Raw genomic sequence first — 20,436 nt, 5'->3', positions numbered from 1 at the left:
ACATTTTAAGATCAAGTCTAATAAACTGTTTTGAAGAAAATTAAACCTTTACTTACAGTTACAGGATAAATTTATTTTCCCATTTTACCAAGGGACAGGTCAAAGGGGAGAAATCCTGCTCATTTGATACATGGTTATGGGGAAAGGAACTAATATTTACTGTGGTCCTTTTATGTGTCTGTCTCTGGCACTTTATATCCTTTTTTTTCTTTTTTTCCTAAGTAGGTTCCATGCCCAACATGGAGCTTGAACTCACAACCCTGAAATCAAGAGTTGCATCTTCTACCAACAGAGCCAGGCAGGCCCCTCCACCCCCTTTTTTAAACTTTATATCTTAAGTAGTCCTCGACTTTACCATATAGAGTTGATGAAACTGGGGTATTGAGACCTAACTTGTTAAGGTCACATAGCTAGTACCTGGGCTAGCAAGTCTGTCTGATGCAGGAGTGCTGGTTCTTTGCACCTAAGTTCTCTGCCTGACTTCTCAACTGACCACAGAGGTTATGTCTAGCAATTACCCCAAAACCAGGGTAGGCAATTTTAAGGACAGTCCATGGCAGTATTACATACAGTGGCAGGATAGGACTTCAACTAGAAGATTGTGGAGGTTCTCAGAGGAAGAGCAAATTTGGGCAAGGAAGCTAAGCCATGATACCTATGCAGGCCAAGTAATCACAATTTATTTATTCCACAAACATTTTGGAGTATCTACACTGTGTCAGACATTGTTCTAGTTGCTAAGGATATGGTATTGAATAAAACACAAAATCTCCTGCTTTCCTATGACATCAATATGTTTTGTCTTGCACAGCAAAGAAAACCATCAAGAAAACAAAAAGGCAACCTACTGAATGGGAAAAGATATTTGCAAATGATATATCTGATAAGGGGTAAATATCCAAAATATATAAAGAACTTTTACAACTCAACAGCAAAAATCCCCAAATAATCCAATTAAAAAACGTGCAGAGGACCTAAACAGAATACATTTCTATAGACATATAAATGACCAACAGATACATGAAAAGATGCTCAATATCACTAATCATCAGGGAAATACAAATCAAAACCACAGTGAGCTATCACCTTATACCTGTCAGAATGGCTAAAAACAAGCAAAAAAAAAAAAAAAAGACAACAAGAAATTACAAGTGTTGGTGAGGTTGTGGAGAAAAAGGAATCCTCCTACACTGTTGGCAATAACATAAATTGGTACAGTAGGGAGGTTCCTCAAAAAGTTAAAAATATAAGAACTATCACATGATCCAATAATTACACTACTGGGAATTTACCCAAAGAAAACAAAAACACTGATTTGAAAAGATATATGCACCTCTATGCTTATTGTAGCATTGTAATGTTTACAATAGTCAAGATATGGAAGCAACCTAAGTATCCACTGATAGACAAATGGATAAGGAAGATTTGGTATATACATGTAATGGAATATTACACAGCCATAAAAAGTACGAGATTGTGCCATTTGTGACAACACAGATGGACCTAGAGGGTATTATGCTAAATGAATTAAGTCAGACTGAGAAAGACAAATACCATATGATTTTACTCACATGTGGAATCCAACAAAAAACAAATGCATAGGGGCACCTGGGTGGCTCAGTCGGTTACATGTTTGACTTTAGCTCAGGTCATGATCTCAGAATTCATGGGTTCAAGCCCTACATCAGGCTCTGGGCTGACAGGTCGGAGCCTGGAACCTGCTTCAGATTATGTCTCCCTCTCTCTCTGCCCCTCCCCTCCCCCTGCTCACACTGTCTCTCTCTCTCTCTCTCTCTCAAAAATGAAAAAATAAAACAAATGAATAAATCAACAAATAAAAAGCAGAATCAGACCTATAAATACAGAGAACAAACTGATGGTTGCCAATGGAGAGAAGGTGGGTGGGGGAAAGGATAGAAAAAATGGGTGAAGGGAAGTGGGAGATACAGGCTTCCAGTTCTGGAATGAATAAGACACAGGGATGAAATAGAGAATATAATCACTGATATTGTAACAGCATTTTATGGTAGCTGATGGTAACTACACTTGTGAGCACAGCATAATATACATACTTGTCAAATCACTATGTTGTACACTTGAAACTAATGTAACATCATGTTACCTATAATCATATAAAAGTTTTTTAATGTTTATTTTATTTTTGAGAGAGACAGACAGAGAGAGACAGAACACGAGTGGAGGAGGGGCAGATAGAGGGAGACACAGAATCCAAAGTAGGCTCCAAGCTCTGAGCTGTTAGCACATAGCCTGATGGGGGGGGGGGGGGGGGGGGGCTCCAACTCAGACCACGAGATCATGACCTGAGCCAAAGTTGGACACCTAACCGACTGAGCCGCCAGGTAACCCACAAATAAAAAAATTTAAAGTGAATTAATATGCTTTGGAGGAGACAAAAATCACTGTTATATAGTTTACTACAAGATGACATATCTTTGGAGGAAAGAAAGTAGGAAGTGTTAAGATGCTTAAGCAACGGTCAGCAAAAGACTCACAGGGAGGGTAACATTTCAGCAAAGTCTTGAAGGAGGTATGAAAAATAGGGGAAAACTCCCGGGCAATGGGCACACCAAGTGCATAGGCCCTCAGGCAGAGGTATAAAATACACCCGGCAAGGTTGAAGAGAAGCCAGGAGGCCAGTGTGGAACACAAAAGGCTTTGTAAGTTATTTATATGAACTTCAATTTCTACTCTGAGCTCAGAGTCAAGGAAGGAAGGACACATAGGTATTAAGATATATTTCCTACACTTAAGGAATCCATATTCTAGGGAAAGAGGCAAAATTTAGACAAACGAAACAGTTGCTAACATAACACAAGTGATAATTAGGTGACAAATGGTGTGACTGAGACCTAGGACTATATTCATTTATGAGAAGATCTGTGAGGGTGAAAATAAATGCTTCCTATTGGGAGAGTACTTTACGTTGGAGAGTAGGGAGGTAGGGTAAGTTTTAAATTCAGAAAAGGGGGAAGGGCATTCATTTAGTAAATATTTAATATCACCTCCTGTGTACCATATATTGTGCTGGGTGCTACTGGGGAATACTGGAAGATAATGGGGGACACCACAGGAAAAGACAACAGGCAAGAATTCTATCTTCTTGGAGGTGGCACTAAACTGAGAATCTGGTACAGATTAAGTACAAATAATACATTGGGAAACCCTGAAAACACAACAGAGAAGTAGACCTGAGGCACTTTAGGGAAGGCAGAGACCTTGGATATCATCTAGTTCAGTGGTTTTGAGGCTAAAAATCACTCGAGAGAGTTTAAAAAAAATAAATTTATTTATTTTGAAAAAGAAAGAATGAGAGAGAGAGTGAGTGGGTGGGCACAAGCAGAGGAGGGGCAGAGAGAAGGAGACAGAATCCCAAACAGGCTCCACATCATCAGGGCAGAGCCTGATATGGGGCTTGAACTCACAAATGGAGAGATCATGACCGGAGCCGAGACCAAGAGTCGGATGCTTAACCAACTGAGCCACCCAGCCCCTTGAGACAGCTTTTTAAAAAGTACCAGACTCCACATTGGGGATTATGAGTCAGTAAATCTGGGTTAGGAATGAGCTATGGTACAGTTTTTTGAACCCCTCAGATGGCTATGATGGTCACCCAGGTTTGGGGCACGCTCCTCTCAAACAGGCTTGCTTTACAGAAAATAGAATATTAAGTGATTTGATCAGGGTAATTCTGTGTGGTGACGTAAGCGATAAGAAACTACTGTGGAATCCTGAAAGAGGTTGTGAGGCTCACAGGGAAGAAGGAGGACCATAAAGTGGTATTTATGGAAAGCAGTTTGGGAAGAGATGAAGAGGTACTGACTAGAAGGATGTGACATTCATCCAAGATCAACTGAAGCTTTGTGGTGACAGGAAAAGAGAGCAAGTAGTTCTTTTAAACTCCATTTGACATCTCTTGTTTTTTAACACACAGTCTGGAACAGTGGGGGTAGGGTTGGAATTTTATTTTTGTTATTATTTTGTTTTATAATCTGAATCCACATGAAACTACTTCCTACAGCTATCCGGGAGTTAAATGTTGTGAAATTCTGTAGCACTGTTCATACTTTACTGCAGCTATAATAAATTAAGCACTGCTACTTCAGGTGGGAAATGAGGTCCTTCAACCAGTAGCAATGACATCACCCGGAAACCTGTTAGAAAAGCAGAATCCGGGGCTCCTCCCCAGCCCTACAGAATCACAGTCTGATCTTGATAAGATCCCCAGGTTTTCCAAATGGGCGTTAAAGTTTGAGAAGCACCTCTAGAGGGCTTCTGATTCTTTAGAATGAGAACAACATTAAAACAAATAGGAAATTGGGGCGCCTGGGTGGCTCAGTCAGTTAGGCTTCCGACTGTTGATTTCTGCTCGGGTCATGGTCTCATGGTTGGTGGGTTTGAGCCCTGCCTTGGGCTCCGCCCTAATGGCATGGAGCCTGCTTGGGTTTCTCTCCCCCTGTCTCTGGCCCTCCCCCACTCATGCGCGCGCTCTCTCTCTCTCTCTCTCAAAATAAATAATTTTAAAAATAGGACATAAAGGTAAACAATTTGTGATTTCAAGCATAGAATGGAGCTGACTTAAAGCACTGAGATAGACTCTCCAAAGTCACTTTTAGCTACCAGTATATACTTACTGTCTCTCAAGTGTTCCAAGGGTTCCATGAGTCTTTCCTCTACTGGTCTAAGGCAGAGGTCTAAAAGGTTATCATTTCAATGATGGCAAAGATGGCTAGACCTCACTCCGATTAAAGAAACTAAGTAACTCTCAGTTAACTTCTCATGGCCTCATTTGTAAGAACAACTACAAAGAATACCCAAAAAGGTTGAGTGATCATTTCTCCTAGCTCTAAAAAAGTTTTTATCTCCTTTCTTTTGGTAGAAACGGCCTTCTCCAGTACTTTGAAAAATATTAATGCTTCTCCAAGTACTTATTAACAAGCTAGGAACTCCAATTAATACAAAAATAGTTCTACCTGAAAGAGAATCCAAGGCTCTGTAAGGAGGGGTAATAATGAAAGAAAAGGAAAAAAGAAAGGGAAAAGGGAAGGGAGAAAGTACACACACATATACACAGGTTTACTAGTTTTGCTTTACTTGATATGTTGTGGACTACTCTGGCTTTGGCCTGTTAAAAGCATTTCCCTTTTTTTTTTCTTTTTAACCCATGCTAGCCTGCCTCGTGTAACTGTGCCCCCCATCCCTGCCACCTCTTTTACAGCGAGTGAAGGAACAAGAGCCATTAGATACCAAATTCACCTACTTCTCAGTTGTGCCCGGTTTCTGGGCACAACAATGGCGGTAACGTTGAGCCCCCCTGCAGCCTTGGGAGTGGAGAGCTGCTGCTCCTGAAAGTCTTTCTTCTCCCTACCCTATTGGAATACGTCCACAAAACTGATAAGGTAAATTCCCCGTTCCTCCTCATGCAAAATTGCTGTTGCCCACAGTTAAAACCGTGCAAATGTCAGAGAGTCCTCAGGTAGTTCAATCTTATTCCCAAAGAAGAGGTCCCCAGTCAACTGGCCACTCCCAAGGAACTCTCCAAGGTTCCAGGATGTGGACGTAGGAGACAAGGTTCCTGACGCAGCCTGGGACTCGCAAAACCTCCACAGGAATTCCCATAGTGACCCCACGTCATCAGTGTGAAGAGGTAGGGTAGGATTCCTCCAGAGAATTCACGCTTTAGGGTTTGATCAATACTCTCTAGGGAGGGGCAATGGAACCCTAGTATGAAACAAACGACGTGGAGTTTACAAACACTTCTGCCACGAATGGAGATCCAGCCGAGGGTTCCGAAGTGAAATATCTCAACAGACCAACTTAGAAGAACTAATTTTGTATTCCTAATAAAAATAAACTCAAAACCAAATACAAGTACAGTAAAATATGTAAATTCTGTTCTCTCTCAACTCCGGCTCCATAACCAGCCTCCAATTTCATATGAAAATGAGGCTACTTTCTAATTTTGACAGATTTTCCTTCCCTCCAGGTGTAGGTTTTAAAGTGGGAGCTAATTTAAACACGAGAGATTTTACCCCTATGTCAAGAACATCACTTAGTAACAGGTATCTACGTACAAGCCCATTGCAAACAAAATGCTCATTAAATCCATGATTTTGCTACAAACGTGTCCTTTCCTCCCACGCCCTTCGTGGTCACACTTTTCGAAGAAAAGCGGCAAAACCTTGCTTATTCTGTTTAGTGGGACGGTCCGGGAGAACCTCGCGCCACAGTCCCCAGACAGGTTGGCTGACGACAGCTGGACCCTCCCTCCGGCGGCAGTTCTCGGAAGGATCGGCGTTGCCTTGGGAACCTCCGTCCCGCGGGCTCCGAGTGTTTCCACTTCGGCCCCCATTTCCGCCCTTTGCTGCCCCCAGGCCTCTCCTCGCCCCCCCAGATCCCAACCTCCCCTCCACACTTCCCAAAGCACAGACACCCGACCATACCTGTGCGTCCTCGTCCTCCGTCACCACCCCGACCACCGGGATTTGGCGAGGGCTGCCGGACCTGTTCCTGCGGCCCGGTTCCGGGACCTCGGAGGTCCCCGCGGCCTCAGCTACCGACATGGCTGAAGTGGGAGGGAGGGAGGGGTGGGGGGCGGGGGTGGTCCTCCAGTCCTACACAGTTCCCTTAGCCTCAAGATCCACAAAGTCCCCCCCACCAAGAAGAGAAAGCCGCCGGAGAGCCGCTAGGGTCGCGAAAAGCCTCGGGAGTCCGGCAGTGGCCTCGGCCACCACGACGCCACCCTTATTATCAAGCCACCGCAGCCCACCGGCGGACTTCGGCTCCAGCGGTCTGGCGGGTTGTTAACAAGCCACAGCGTTGCCAGGGGCGGGGTCAGGGGCGGCAGAATCGTCGGCTCCTACGGAAGCCTGGGGAGCCAAACTACCCCAAACCCTAAAGGCACCTCCAAGTTGCGAGTAGCTCAGTTTGGTCGCTGGCGGGAGGGAGGCGGGAGTAGACGACCCCAGTACGTGGCAGTGGCGTGTTAGCTTGGCGTCATGTGTTCTCAGTCTTGCTAGTTTGCGCCGGGCCTTAAAGTAAAGCAAGAGTGGGTGGAGAGATGAGGGGTGGATGTGGGTTGTAAGAGTGATGGATGATGGATAGGTAGTTTTAGAGGTGGAGCAGTTTATCTCACCTCAGAGGAGTGACCCGTGTCACCTACAATCCCTGCCTTTTCCCTCTTCTGTGCTTTCGTGGCTCTACCAGATAGTTAAATAACAAGGCATAGTACACAGTGTTAGAGGTTTTGAGTCAAATCATGGAATCTAGAGCAAGTTAACCCCTGGAAGCCCCACGTTCCCCCTTTTCTCATAAATTTTTAACATTTCTCCTCAATAGGATTGCTGTGAGAAGACAGAATGAGATGGTAGTTTGCAGATTGGCGTTTTGCACTTAAGTACCCAGGTAAATGGTCAATATTATCATTATCTTTATTATTACTGTTATCTATCCATTGTATCCTGAGTGGAGACACAAGGAGGGTCACGACTTTAATGGAAAGCTGCTTATGATAATCATCAGTATAACTTAATCACCCCAAAGGCCATAGCTATGAAAATATCTTAAAGTCCTTTAAACCTTTTCATCTTTTTTTAGCCTGAAGAAACTCTTCAAGATTCATATGTGTTTTTATATTATCTATAAAGTTTATGGCCTTAAAAATTACGGATAACAAACTGCATGAAAATAAATTTCACTTCACCTCTCAGCATTTCTCTCTTCATTTGTAGAATGAGGTGGTCGATCAGTCATTTCTAAGTTTCTTTAACCAGTTCAGACACTGAATGACATTTCTGATGACACAAATAAAAAGAAATGGAAAAACTAGATTGGGCATGCCAGCACTTGATGTAAATCATAGCCAAAGAAACCAAGCTGTTTTGAAAGAGAACTGAGTGTTTCTAGTCTCCATTTCCTCACTTATATTCATTCTTCCACTTTCCTCATCCTTTATCCCCTGAAAGTGCCCTGGGGTCACCACTACATGTGGCCAAAGTCTGTGGACCCTTTCTTGTCCTCATCTTGTACGTATCTCTAGTATTTCTCCCCTTCTTGAAACTCCCTTGCCTGGACTTCAGCTCTCTTTTTGTTTTCCTTTTATCTTTACTCATTGGCGTTTTTAGAGCTCCTTGAAGGCCTTAACACCTAGAGGTGGGTCCAATAGGTGTAAGATTGCTATTACTCCAGGAGAGTATAAAGGTTGTGTCAAGTGTATTAACATGAGCTAAATTGCTGTTGCACATTCCAAGTAAACTATATCAAAAGGAGACTGAAATCACTTGAGTAAACACAAGGGGATCCTGTGAGAATGGCACCCAAAACCAAGATAGTAGTGGAGAGCTGACAGTCGGATGATTTGTTTAATCTTTTTTTGTGTATTGAGCCTAGCATCTCCGGATGAGTAAAGATGAAGAGGAGGGACTGTCAAAAAAAATTTTCCACTTAAAGCAAAGTTTATCTGGGAGTTATCAACTGACTATAGTGTTTCAGCACAAAAGGTGAATCTGATGAGAATCCATAAACCTCAGTGACTGGAAAGTCACACTCTCCTCACTGGACTTAATTGCAGACACTTTCCTAACAAATGAACAAAAAGATTTTTATTTTACTTTAATTGTTTACAAATCTATATATTCATTCTGTCCTATATCCACAGTACCAGTTCCCAATGCTTAATTAGCATGACTCCTGTGAACGCTCCCTTTCTAGCACTTAAAAACTCTTTTCCTGCTCAGTGAAGTCAGTGAAATTCTTCATAGGAAGGGGTTCCCTTACCTAGGAAATTAATAGATTCAACTTTGTAATTTTTTTTTTTTTAGCTCTAATGGTATTTGTTTTTGTTTGTTTTTAATCTTTTTAATGTTTTATTTTATTTTTGAGAGCGAGGGACAGTGTGAGTGGTGGAAGGGCAGAGAGGAAGACACAGAATCTGAAGCAGGCTCCAGGCTCTAAGCTGTCAGTACAGAGCCTGTCACAGGGCTCAATCCCACAAACCACAAGATCATGACCTGAGTTGAAGTCAGACACTTAACCCACTGAGCCACCCAGGTGCCCCTAATGGTATTTGTTTTTATTATTTGACAAATGAGAGGCAACCAGGATGGAAATCCTAACACCCCACATGCAAGCCATCTTGAGTGAATTATTTGTTGTTTCAGGAAGGTTCCAAGCTTCTTCCTGCATTACCTTTGCATATTGTTGTACATGGGACTGTCTTCAAATATCTAGCTCCCTGTGAAACCCAGCTCATGTGACTTTTTGTGGGAACCTTCTTTACATCCTCTGTTGGATGCCACTTTATCATTATGGTTTTGTTCTTACCACATACTTAATGGTGTTTATTGACTCAGGTGCCCAACCCCTTCCTCTAGAGACTTTGAAAGCAAGGAAAGTCATTTCCCCAGATTTGCACCCCAACCCCTCAGCATAGTATCTAGAATAGTGTTTCTGAAAGCTTAACATGCATCAGAATAATTTGGAAAACTAATTAAAACCGACTGTCTGAACCACACCTCCTGAGTCAGCTTCAGTTAAGCCTAGGGGAGGTCCAAGGGTTTGCATGTGTAACAAGTTCCTAAGTGATGTTATGCTCTTGGTCAGGCTAATGGTATTCAACAAATGTACATTAAAGATTTCAACGATTATAAATTGGTTTTTAAATTTTAACTGAAGCCAAATTAAGGCATTTCATAAGTTACCCAGAGTAAGGTAAATTATAAGTCCTTGCTGCTCGAAATGGGTCCTTGAACTACCTACATAGGCATTGTTAGGTAGTTAGGGGCTTGTTAGGAATACAGAAGTTCTACCCAGGATGGACCTCCTGAATCAGAATCTCCATTTTAACCAGACTGCCAGGTGATTAGTGTGCATATTGAAATTGAGAAGCACTGGTCTAGCGTGATGCGTGTATATTTTCATTAATGTTGTTTGGGAGTAGTTTTAACGATCTCCATAAAATTGGCTTTCACTGAGTATCCATCTGTGTATTTTCCATTTCCTTTGTTTTCTTACTGGTGATAATATTTGTTTTTCTTTTTGTTAAGTGCACCAAGTTTAAGCTTTTAAAAAGCTTTAATTGTTTATATTAGGTAATGAATTTAATTTTTTCTGATATTTTATTTATTTTTGAGAGAGAGAGAGACTGAGCACAAGTGGGGGAGGGGCAGAGAGAGAAGGAGACAAAATCCGAAGCAGGCTCCAGGCTCTGAGCTGTCAGCACAGAGCCCAGTGCGGGGCTCAAACTCATGAGCTATGAGCTCATGACCTGAACCAAAGTCGGATGCTCAACTGACTGAGCCACCCAGGGCCCCGGTAATGGATTTAAGTTTAATCATTCACTGAACCTTTTAAAATGTATTGTTTGAAGACTCTAAGTTAAGAGCACAGGACAGTTTCCTGACACCACAACACAGAAGGATCTAAGGGTAAAATGACTAACTATTGAAATGGTAAATTATTTCAGCAAAAAGATAAATTAATAGTAGAGAAATGTATGAGAAATAAATTATGGAGAATAGAAATGTTTCAGTCTGATAACAATTTTGCAGAATTAAACATCTGTTTAGTTACAAATTGCAATTCCTTAAAAGCAGCTATAGATTGAAGATTAACTTGACATTTTAATAATATGTTGTCCTATGTACATTTTTTACTTTTAAAATAAAGCTAAGTATATTTTTTATTTATTTATTTTTTGGTTCTAGTTCAGATTTTTTTTAATGTTTCAAGTTTTTATTTAAATTCTGGTTAACCTATAGCATAATACTGATTTTAGAAATAGAATTTAATGATTCATCACTTACATATAACACCCAGTGCTCACACAGCTGCCCTCCTTAATGCCCATCACCCATTTAGCCCACCCCCCACCCACCTTTCTCCATCAGAAAGTTTGTTCTCTGTCATTAAGAGTCTGTCTTATGGTTTGCCTCCCTCTAGTTTTCTTTCCCCTATGTTCATCTGTTTAGTTTCTTAAATTCCACACATGAGTGAAATCAGGGTATTTGTCTTTCTCTGCCTTACTTTGTTTAGTGTAATACACCAAGCTTCATCCATGTTGTTACAAATGGCAAATTTCATTCTTTTTGATGGCTGGGTAATGTTCCATTGTGTATGTGTGCACACACACACATACACACACACACACACACACACACATGCACACACACCACTTCTTTATCCATTCATCAATCAATGGACATTTGGGCTCTTTCCATAATTTGGCTATTGTCGATAATGCTGCTATAAACATTGGGGTGCATGTGCCCCTTTGAATCAGTATTTTTGTATATTTTGGGTAAATACCTGGTAGTGCAATTGCTGGGTCATAGGGTAGTTCTATGTTCAACTTTTTGAGGAACCTCCATACTGTTTTCCAGAGTGGCCATACCAGTTTGCATTCCCACTGAAACTAAGGATATTTTGAACATTAATAAATGTAGTATTAAGAAATAACATTGTTCTTCTGATATTTTTTCCTGATACTTGTTTGCACACTGCCTAATTAAGCAATATTTAGTAAAATTGTAATTATTCATTAGCACAACTTAAGAATGTTTCTAGTAAGTATTTTAGATTACATATGAATTCGGTAGTTTCTAAATAATGCCAGATGTTCCAAATGTTCAAACAAATGTTATTCTTTTGTGAGTCAGAGTAATTAATTTTAAATAGAATTTTTATAGCACATAAGAAATGTAATTAGAGTATAGTCTTTGTAGGTTAGCTTTAGGGGAATTATGTAACAGAAAGAAAACATATAAAGCTGGCATTTTATCTACTTCAGTGTTTTAAAAAATCTTTCAGTTTGTGACAGAAACAAAGCTTAAAAGAGAAACAAAAATAATTACCTCTTTCTGACAGAATCATTAGTGCAAGTTTGGGAGTAATAAATACATGGGACAGAACAAAAGTAAAAGATCAGCCACCTCTGAAGTCAACTATTCTAATAAAAAATGTACTAATAATCCAAATTGCAAGTGACTTTTAAATAGGAAGATAGAAGAGCTATTCATGTTTAATGGAGAAGCTAAATGGTAATATGTAAATGAAATGAATTTATGGAGTGATTTGTACCTAACCAAAGCTTCAGTCCTGTGACTTAGGAATATTCCATGAAATGAAAATGTTCTCCAGCTTTTAGAACTAAAAAGAACTATTGTGTTCACATGGTGGGGGTTACAGTGTAGTAAACCCAGGATAGAACTGTCTTTATTGTGGAGCAGGATTAATCAGACAAGTGTATTCCAATGACATTAATTATTCAAGGTTTATAACTGACTTGACTTGCTCCAATTCCATGGACTCTGTATTAATTTGCTAGGGCTGCCAAAATAAATACCACAGACTGGGTGGCTTATACAACAGAAATTTTATTTTCTCACAGTCTGGAGGCTAGAAGTCCATAAGGTGTCCAAAATTGGTTTCATTCTTGAGGCCTCTCTCCTTGGCTTGTAGGTGGACATTTTGTCCCTTTGTCATCACATGGTCTTCCATCAGTGTCTTTATCTCCTTTTTATTTTTAATGTTTGTTTATTTATTTTGAGAGAGAGAGAGAGAGAGAGAACGGGAGAGAGAGAGAGAGTGAGTGGGGGAGGGCCAGAGACGGGGAGAGAGAATCCCAGGCAGGCTCTGCACTGTCAGCACAGAGCCCAATGCGGGGCTTGTTCTTAGGAACCATGAGCTCATGCATGACCTGAGCAGAAATCAAGAGTCAGAGGCTTAACCAACTGAGCCACCCAGGTGCCCCTTTATCTCCTCTTCTTTTAAGGACACCAGTTATCCTTGGATTAGGGCCCACCCATATGACCTCATTTTACCTTAAATACCTCTTTAAAAGTCCTATGAATTAATATGAATTTTAGGGGGATTTAATTCATCCCATAACAGATCCCAACATACTTTGGGCTATAATTTGAATTCTTCTAAGAACAAATTAAAGGATAGAATATGCTTAGTTAAGGCAATACTGGTATTCTTACCTATAGGACATTGATTATTTCTCACAGAAATGACAAATGACTATTCTGATTTAACAATCACTATACATTTGATCTACATGAATCTGTCCCTGGGAGATGCATCCACTCTCAGAGCTTTCAAGTGATCTGGATTTTGAGCCTGCGGGGGGCCCTGTGCATGACTTTGTCAACATCATTTATGTCATGTCGCATTTTCCATTTGAAGAATCCTCTACCAAAGTTAATTTGCCAGCCTAGGTTCCCTAGAGCCTGCCTTAAACAAACAAACAAACAAACAAACAAACATTTACTTGCTGCCACTTTATTAGTGGGCACTGTCTCTGGAAAGCAGGTGAGGAAAAGATAGAAGTTGAGGCAGGCAAATATAGGTGTTACTTGAGCTGGCCATAGCTTTGGAACAAATGCAGCCAATTGCTCAGTCTTTTATGATGTTTTCATGGAGGCCTTAAGCATTATTATACTATGGAATAGCTAGCTTATCTGCGGGAAAGGAAGGGAGAATTTATCTACCAGCTCCCTCTTGTGCTGCATCTCTTTGGTCAAAGATCACTCCTCAGGGAGAGTTGCCAGATTTAGCAACAAAAAAGTCCCGTGCAATTGTAATAGAATTAAATAAAAAATTATTGTTTGTCTGCATTTCAAATTTAACTGCGTGTCTTGTATTTTGCCTGGCAACCCTACTCTCAGGACATTAACGCCCATGCATTCCCTGGCAGCTGTCAGGGAAGCCAGAGCTTCCACAGATCCTGCGCACAGGCACCAAGGTTGGTTTCTCCTCAGTACAGCAGTGTGGCGATGGTGGCAGCCAGGAAGCAAGGCAGGAGGTAGAGACAGTGATGGGGAGGGGTGTGGGCAGGAGGATGCAGGCACAGCTGCATGCATGTGGGGTGATAAATAACATAATTTTCTCTAAAGATGAGTCAGCATTCATTATCTCATTAGTATCTTCAGGACCATACTGCATTAGACACTGGGAATACAGCAGTGAATAAAATACAGTTTCTGCTTACAGAATACAGCTCAACTATTATGTTGAGTCCTGGTTTAAAGATACTTAACACTAGTGAAATGAAATAATATTTTTTAAATTTTTTTAATGTTTTTATTTATTTTTGAGACAGAGAGAGACACAGCATGAGCAGGGGAGGGGCAGAGAGAGAGGGAAACACAGAATCTGAAGCAGGCTCCAGGCTCCGAGCTGTCAGCACAGAGCCTGATGTGGGGCTCGAACTCACGGACTGCAAGATCATGGCCTGAGCCGAAGTTGGATGGACACTCAACCTACTGAGCCACCCAGGCGCCCCTGAAATAATTTTTTTTTTAAGTTTAAGTAACCTCTACATTCCACGTGGGGCTTGAACCCACAACCCCGAGATCAAGAGTCACACGCTTTTCTGACTGATCACCCAGGTGCCCTGAAATAATTTTTAAAATACCACCTCATTAGATAGATATCTTCCTAAATGACTACTTTGGCAAAAACAAACAAACAAAACCTCCAAAAGCCCAAAACCATTTCATGTATTGCTTTCCAGATGCTTCTAGAAAGAAACAGACGGCCTTCATCAAATACGGGAAGTATTATTCAGTAAGAAAGAAAAATTCATTTGTATGTAACACTTTAAAAAAGAGGTTAAAACACATTAAATAATACTTTTTATTTAGATGCTCATAAGGCAGATCTATGAGAATGATATAAAAAATGGCATGTAATTTGATAGTGATATTTTGGCTATTACAGAGTTTTAGCAAATAGCTATTACACAGTTATAAAGAAAACAGTATTTTCCAAGCAGATACAAAATATCAAATGAAAGATCAAAGGCAAGAAAATGAGTATCATTAATTAACAATGGAAAATCAATTCCAATTTGAATTGCACATTATCCTTGAAAAACTTTTAAAGATAAGAATTATTGCAGTCTAGTTCATTCAGTGTTAAATAGAATCATGACAAAGAACAGAACACCAGAATGGATTAGTCTGACTTCATATAAAGAAACCCAAATGCACAGTGAGTTAAATACAGGCAGAGGGAGTCAAATAGTGAAGTAGAAGTTGTCAAGATCTTTTTAGTTTCTAATAGGCTTTCCTTAGGGTGTGGCCTTGGTCCTCTTAGACTTTTGCCAGGTCTCCTATTGTATCCACAATTACGGCAGCAAGATGGAGGAATAAGATAAAGAACACGTGCTGCTTTTCTTTGAAGAGACTTCCAGGAAGTCAACCACAGTGCCCCTACATCTCACTGACCAGCTCTCAGTCTCATTGTTACACCCAACTGCCAGGGCAGTTGAGTAATGTGATGGACAGCAGCTTTTAAAGAAGTAGGGTAACCAGACATTGGGAGACAACTTCCAGGCCCTGTGTAGGCTGAATGTCTGCAAAGCTATGAAAGACCTTCAAGGAAAATCTTAAGAGAATTAAGATTGAAGTTGACAATTTGAAGTCATAAAAAAGCACCTGTCTTAGTGATTTAATTTAGCCTGTCCAGCCATGGGGAGAGTCCTATATGTATAGTCTGCTCTAATTGTGCATGACTGCATGATAGAAAGCCAGTGATTTGGAAAGTTAAAAAAATCTCGGTATGTTTGTGTGTTAGGCTGAACTAACCAAAATACTGTTTTTGGTATCATATGGACAGAATCTGTGATTATTAGCACTTTATAATTTTCTTGCATTAAAAAAATTAAAGAATCCATTCATTCCTATAAAATCCACTGTTCAAAGGTAAGAACAGACTGTGTTTCCACTAAAATCAGTACATGTTCATTTAGAGCAATTACATATACTGAATATCCACCAGAATATTTTTTTACTCACTTATAAACAATTAAGGGTAGAGCATCTCATTTTCATGATGACACATCACAAATAGAAATGTTAACACCGGATCAAGGCATGAGCACATGTAGCAATGCTTTAGGCAAAAATTCACAAAATAATTTCAACACCACATTTTAGGCTATTTGAATACTTATTTCAAAACAGAGATTCTCTAGGCTGACACAGGTTCAGTGTTTATAATATTCCTAAAGAAATACTTATGAGTTACATTTATGGTACTTTATTTAAAATATCACATAAGAAACCTTTACATTTCACAAATAAACCTCTATTTGGGGGAAAAACTCTTTGTACAGAATTTATTATGAAATAGTTTAATGGCAAAAGGCAATTAAAAAGAATTAAAATTTTATCATATTATGTAAGAGATAAACAATACAAAAATCAGATATGATATTCTTGAAGCCCTTTTACACAAGTAATTTTCATAATTTGAAAGTATGAATATATCTTAAATTGCTATTATCAAATTAATGTTGAAAGTAAAATTCCTTAATCAAGTCAAGATTATGCTAATTTACAAGAAATTAATCAGATTAAAACGGAGTTCACTAGCCAATACTGTATGTAGCAGAAAATAATTATCTCATAAATACCTATAAATATAATTTCTTCATACCTTAAAATATTTTAAAATTTAAATAAAAATCTCTATATGTAGATAATCTGGGCTAAATTTCCATATGTGCTTTGAAAAATATATGTTAGCATGAATATATTCTTATTTAAACATGATTTTAAATATTCTTCATAGAGGAGACATATGAAATCTGCACACAAAAGCTAAGTAGCATGATTCAGCTCGTGATTACTTCCCTGTTAAGAAAAAACTTACTTAGTTTTTTTGCATAGGATTAAGACTGGGTATATTTTCTACATTCTTATAATTTTCTCAGGGGCACTTCTCAAAATACAAACCCCTACTACTTTCAAGTTCCTAACACTTTCTCACATCTAGCAAGAGCAGAATTCAGTTCTACTTCTGAGGCCAGAGTAATGATTAAAAAAAAAAAGTGATTATGAGAAATAATGATTAAGAAAAAAAAATCAGGTAGAAAATGGTAAAATAAAGCAATTAAGAGTCAATTAAATAAATAAATTAAAAGTCAATATTTTTGCAGTATTAGAAAGGTTTTTAAACATTTAGAATTAGAATTAGAATGCATATATTACATTTATTCTAAAACTTCAAAATTATTTCATCTTTGTAGTACTGAAAAAGAAGAATTTATCATTTGAAACAAAAGTTATATACTATATACATTTTTATAAAGTTTGTTTTTTCACATTTTCAAAGGCCCCATTTATCTGTAATAGTGTTATATTATTGGCTACTTAATATACACATGCAACAATATAATTCAATAGTCATATAGCTTTTAAAAATGTCTCATTGTATTTTCACATTAAATGGTGAAAGCACTGGTCTTGACAGAGGGTAACTTGAGGAACAAATTGAAAATATGCTATTAATTTCACTAGTGTGCTACAACAGTGTATGGGTGTTTCCCTTTAAAAGTTATCACCCAAGGTAGTTCCTACTAAAAACTAGCAAGGAAGTGATTATCAAGAGGGAAAAAATAGAATTAAAATTTTAAAAAGGGGGAGCTCAATTAAGAAGTACAAGATACTAAAATTCACCAAGAAGAGAACACCAGAGAATCATGAGTGATTTACCAAATTGACAGGGTGCAGTAGGAGGGAAAGAGCCAATGATGGGAAAGGTAGCCTCCACTAAATAGAACTCCTTTTATTTTGGCAGTTGCATTCAGTAGTACTTCAGTGGGTATAAGTTTAGAAATGTTATAATTTCAGGATATATAATTACATAATGCATATAATTGTATCTTATCTGTAGTTTTCTATTTTAATAAGGAAGGAACAAATGAAAAAAATGTAGGGCATTCTAATCAAAGTTTGAACTAAATGAAATTTTAATGTGGAGTGTCAGCACTGAAAATTTTTATGAATAATTTGTATGATTATATGTCTCTAGAGTAGATTTATAATTAACCACTTTTCTTAATATCCTTCATGCTTCCAAACTGCTCCCTCATGAATGGTTGAACAGGCAGGAGGACTTCTCAGGGAGAGAAAAAAGGGATGACCAACTCTTCAGGGACTTTTAAGATTCTGCAGGTCCTTAGCCATTCATTAAAACTGCTATGGTCCTACCCTGCTGGAGTCCCTCACTGCATAGGGTCATATGGACTGCCATAGGTCTCCAGGGTCAGGTCCCAAGCAAGAGCCTCTTGCAAGGTGAGGAACTGTAGATTATCCCACAATCAATAATAAATTTATGACTGTAATATTTTCATATATTTTTGATACCCACAACACACTGTGAAGAATGTCAGTGCCTTTACTGACAAAAGAGGAAGCATCTAGATTGGCATCATGATGGTAATGAATGCATAAGGATGGAGCAGGGGCCATTAGCCTAGTGGTTAAAACCGTAGCCTCGGAAATATGACTGCCTACATAGTAAATGCTGGCTCTGGCTCTTACTAACTGTGTGACCTTGGGCAAATTGCTTTTCTGTCCTTCTGTTTTCTCCTACGTAAAATGAGGATATAACAACCTCTGTCATGGAGTTGTAAATATTAGATGGGACAGTACGCGTAAAGTGCTTAGAACAGTGCCTGGCATATTATAATCCCTCAATGAACATCAGTAAAATCATATACCAGAGAGAGTGGGGACTGGCTAATGTACAACAACATAGATCAGCTGACAAACAACCCCTTGTGTATAAACTTAATACCCTCCCTGTCACTAGAAACAACTGTAAGATTCCCTGGATTGGTACTATAGTAAAAAAATCAGTTTTGGAAGCCAAATATCACGGTCTTCTCCCAAATCAACATATTAATATGCAAATGAAACTGCTCTGTAAAAAGGAATGAAATATTTCATAAGGTACATATTATCAGTATGTATTTCATGTCTCCTTTGCATTTCAAATACGTCAGATTCAATTTGTTTTTTTAATTTGTGTTTGTTCACAAAGCACACTGGTTCATACAATTAATTACATTCTTCAAACCCTATCTTATGAGAAAAATATAGGAATGTTACCATTCACCCTTACCTAGATGCTAATGTCACATGTCCTTTCTTAAAGTTAATGTATGATTATGTGTTTCTATTTCTTAAGCTGGATGACAAAACCTTAAGTAAGCTTCAGGGGAAAAAATGCATCCATTCAATTATATTAACACTTAAAATTCTGCTGGTTTGTAAAGTTTTTTTAACATTAGGTTACATCTATATTATTCGCCATAAATATTTTTGCCTGATTATGGAATACAGTTTATTAAAATAACAAGAGTGTTATGGTTGTGTAAAACAAAACATGTAAGTTGACCACAAAAATTCATATTGCCAAAATTGATCTCTGTGAAAATTAATTTCAAGAAAGTTCTGCCACTAATTTGATTGAGATCTTACTGTAAGGATTTCAGCCCATGTCAATTTGACAATGCACTTGCAAATGAACATAAAGGAAGTCATAAAAATAATGGCATGAGCAGAATTCTATATGGCATCAATGAGCACCATTTATCATCACATTACTGTAACCCTCTCTGGTGAGAGATGAGGAACTGCTCCTCCAATACCTTCTTCCAGAAATTGGCTCTTTTCCCAACCTTTTTTAATTCTCTTTAGCTTTCGGCTTATGCATGGAAGGAGTAAAATGATCTTACCCAGAATTACAACTGAGGGCAAAACAAGAGCAAGAACAAAGTTTGGTGGTGTATAAAACCTGTAGTACTCTTCTTCAAAAGCCCGTTTCCATCCATAAATTAAAACATGGAAAGTACTTATGAGCAGAGCAACGTATCCAAGCGTAGACTTGGGTAGAGGAGGAAGAAAAAGAAACAAAGTATAAGAAGTTATTCAAACTCATAAATTAACCTATCCAGCTACACCCATGTTTATAGTGTGCTAAAACTATTTCATCTTAAATTATTGAGCTACGCTTTGTTCTCTCCTGAATTAAAGAATTTTAATATCTTCATATATTTCATATATATTTATTTATATATTTGCACATCTTATACAAATAAGACCATACTGCATATAGCTTGATACTGTGATTATTTTATATCAAGAACTTTCTTCTCATGTCATTAAATATGAAAAATTTGACCCTAATGTTATGTAATATTCCACTGAATGGATGTGTTACAATTTACTTGACCATTCCTTTTTTGTTTACTCATTTACTCTGTTTCCAACAGATCATTTACTCTGTTTCCAACTTTCCTCAACTATAAGCCCTTCTCTATATCTTGGTTTATTTTCTTATAACTTGTTTCTAATAGTGGGATTACTGGTGAAAACATCTGGGTTTTCCTTAAGGATACTGATGAAAACTGCCAAACTTCTTTATGAAGGTTATCCACATTTCCACCAGTTGTGTGTATTAAAAAAATAGTATGTATGTATGTGTGTGTGTGAATGCTGAAGGGCATTCTCATTCATATACACTCCCCCCCACACCCTGCCTTACATAAATATACTAGTTGAAGGTAAACATGTAAATATTGAACATGAAAAATATTATAGTATTAGTATATAATATGAATAG

General features: G+C 38.6%; 2 protein-coding genes and 1 long non-coding RNA gene across 5 annotated transcripts in view; 1 reads left to right on the top strand and 2 right to left on the bottom strand.

Moving 5' to 3' along the window:
- The window catches only part of CFAP69 (cilia and flagella associated protein 69), a 61,361-nt gene extending 54,564 nt beyond the window's left edge, over positions 1-6,797 (bottom strand). For 2 of the 3 annotated variants that reach the window (XM_049641410.1, XM_049641411.1), the window contains exon 1: positions 6,200-6,405. In XM_049641410.1, coding sequence (XP_049497367.1) covers positions 6,200-6,370 — 171 coding nt within the window. In that variant the 5' untranslated portion in view covers positions 6,371-6,405. Of the gene's footprint in view, positions 1-6,199; positions 6,406-6,461 lie in introns of those variants that run through there. The other variant, XM_049641413.1, reaches the window with a different exon arrangement.
- A 103-nt stretch (positions 6,798-6,900) lies between these two features.
- LOC125929891 (uncharacterized) overlaps positions 6,901-20,436 on the top strand; it is an 18,474-nt gene continuing 4,938 nt past the window's right edge. The window contains exons 1-2 of the long non-coding RNA XR_007459991.1: positions 6,901-6,985; positions 7,357-7,422. This is a non-coding gene — a long non-coding RNA (uncharacterized LOC125929891). The remainder of the gene's footprint in view (positions 6,986-7,356; positions 7,423-20,436) is intronic.
- Positions 14,037-20,436, bottom strand: part of STEAP2 (STEAP2 metalloreductase) — a 21,184-nt gene continuing 14,784 nt past the window's right edge. The window contains exon 5 of the mRNA XM_049641415.1: positions 14,037-19,697. Within this exon, the coding sequence (XP_049497372.1) occupies positions 19,410-19,697 (288 nt within the window). The 3' untranslated portion in view covers positions 14,037-19,409. The remainder of the gene's footprint in view (positions 19,698-20,436) is intronic.

The sequence above is a fragment of the Panthera uncia genome, chromosome A2, assembly GCF_023721935.1.
Source record: "Panthera uncia isolate 11264 chromosome A2, Puncia_PCG_1.0, whole genome shotgun sequence".
NCBI classification, from domain to species: domain Eukaryota; kingdom Metazoa; phylum Chordata; class Mammalia; order Carnivora; family Felidae; genus Panthera; species Panthera uncia.
Note: the sequence above shows the minus strand (reverse complement) of the source record. Positions and strands in the feature narration are given on the sequence as shown.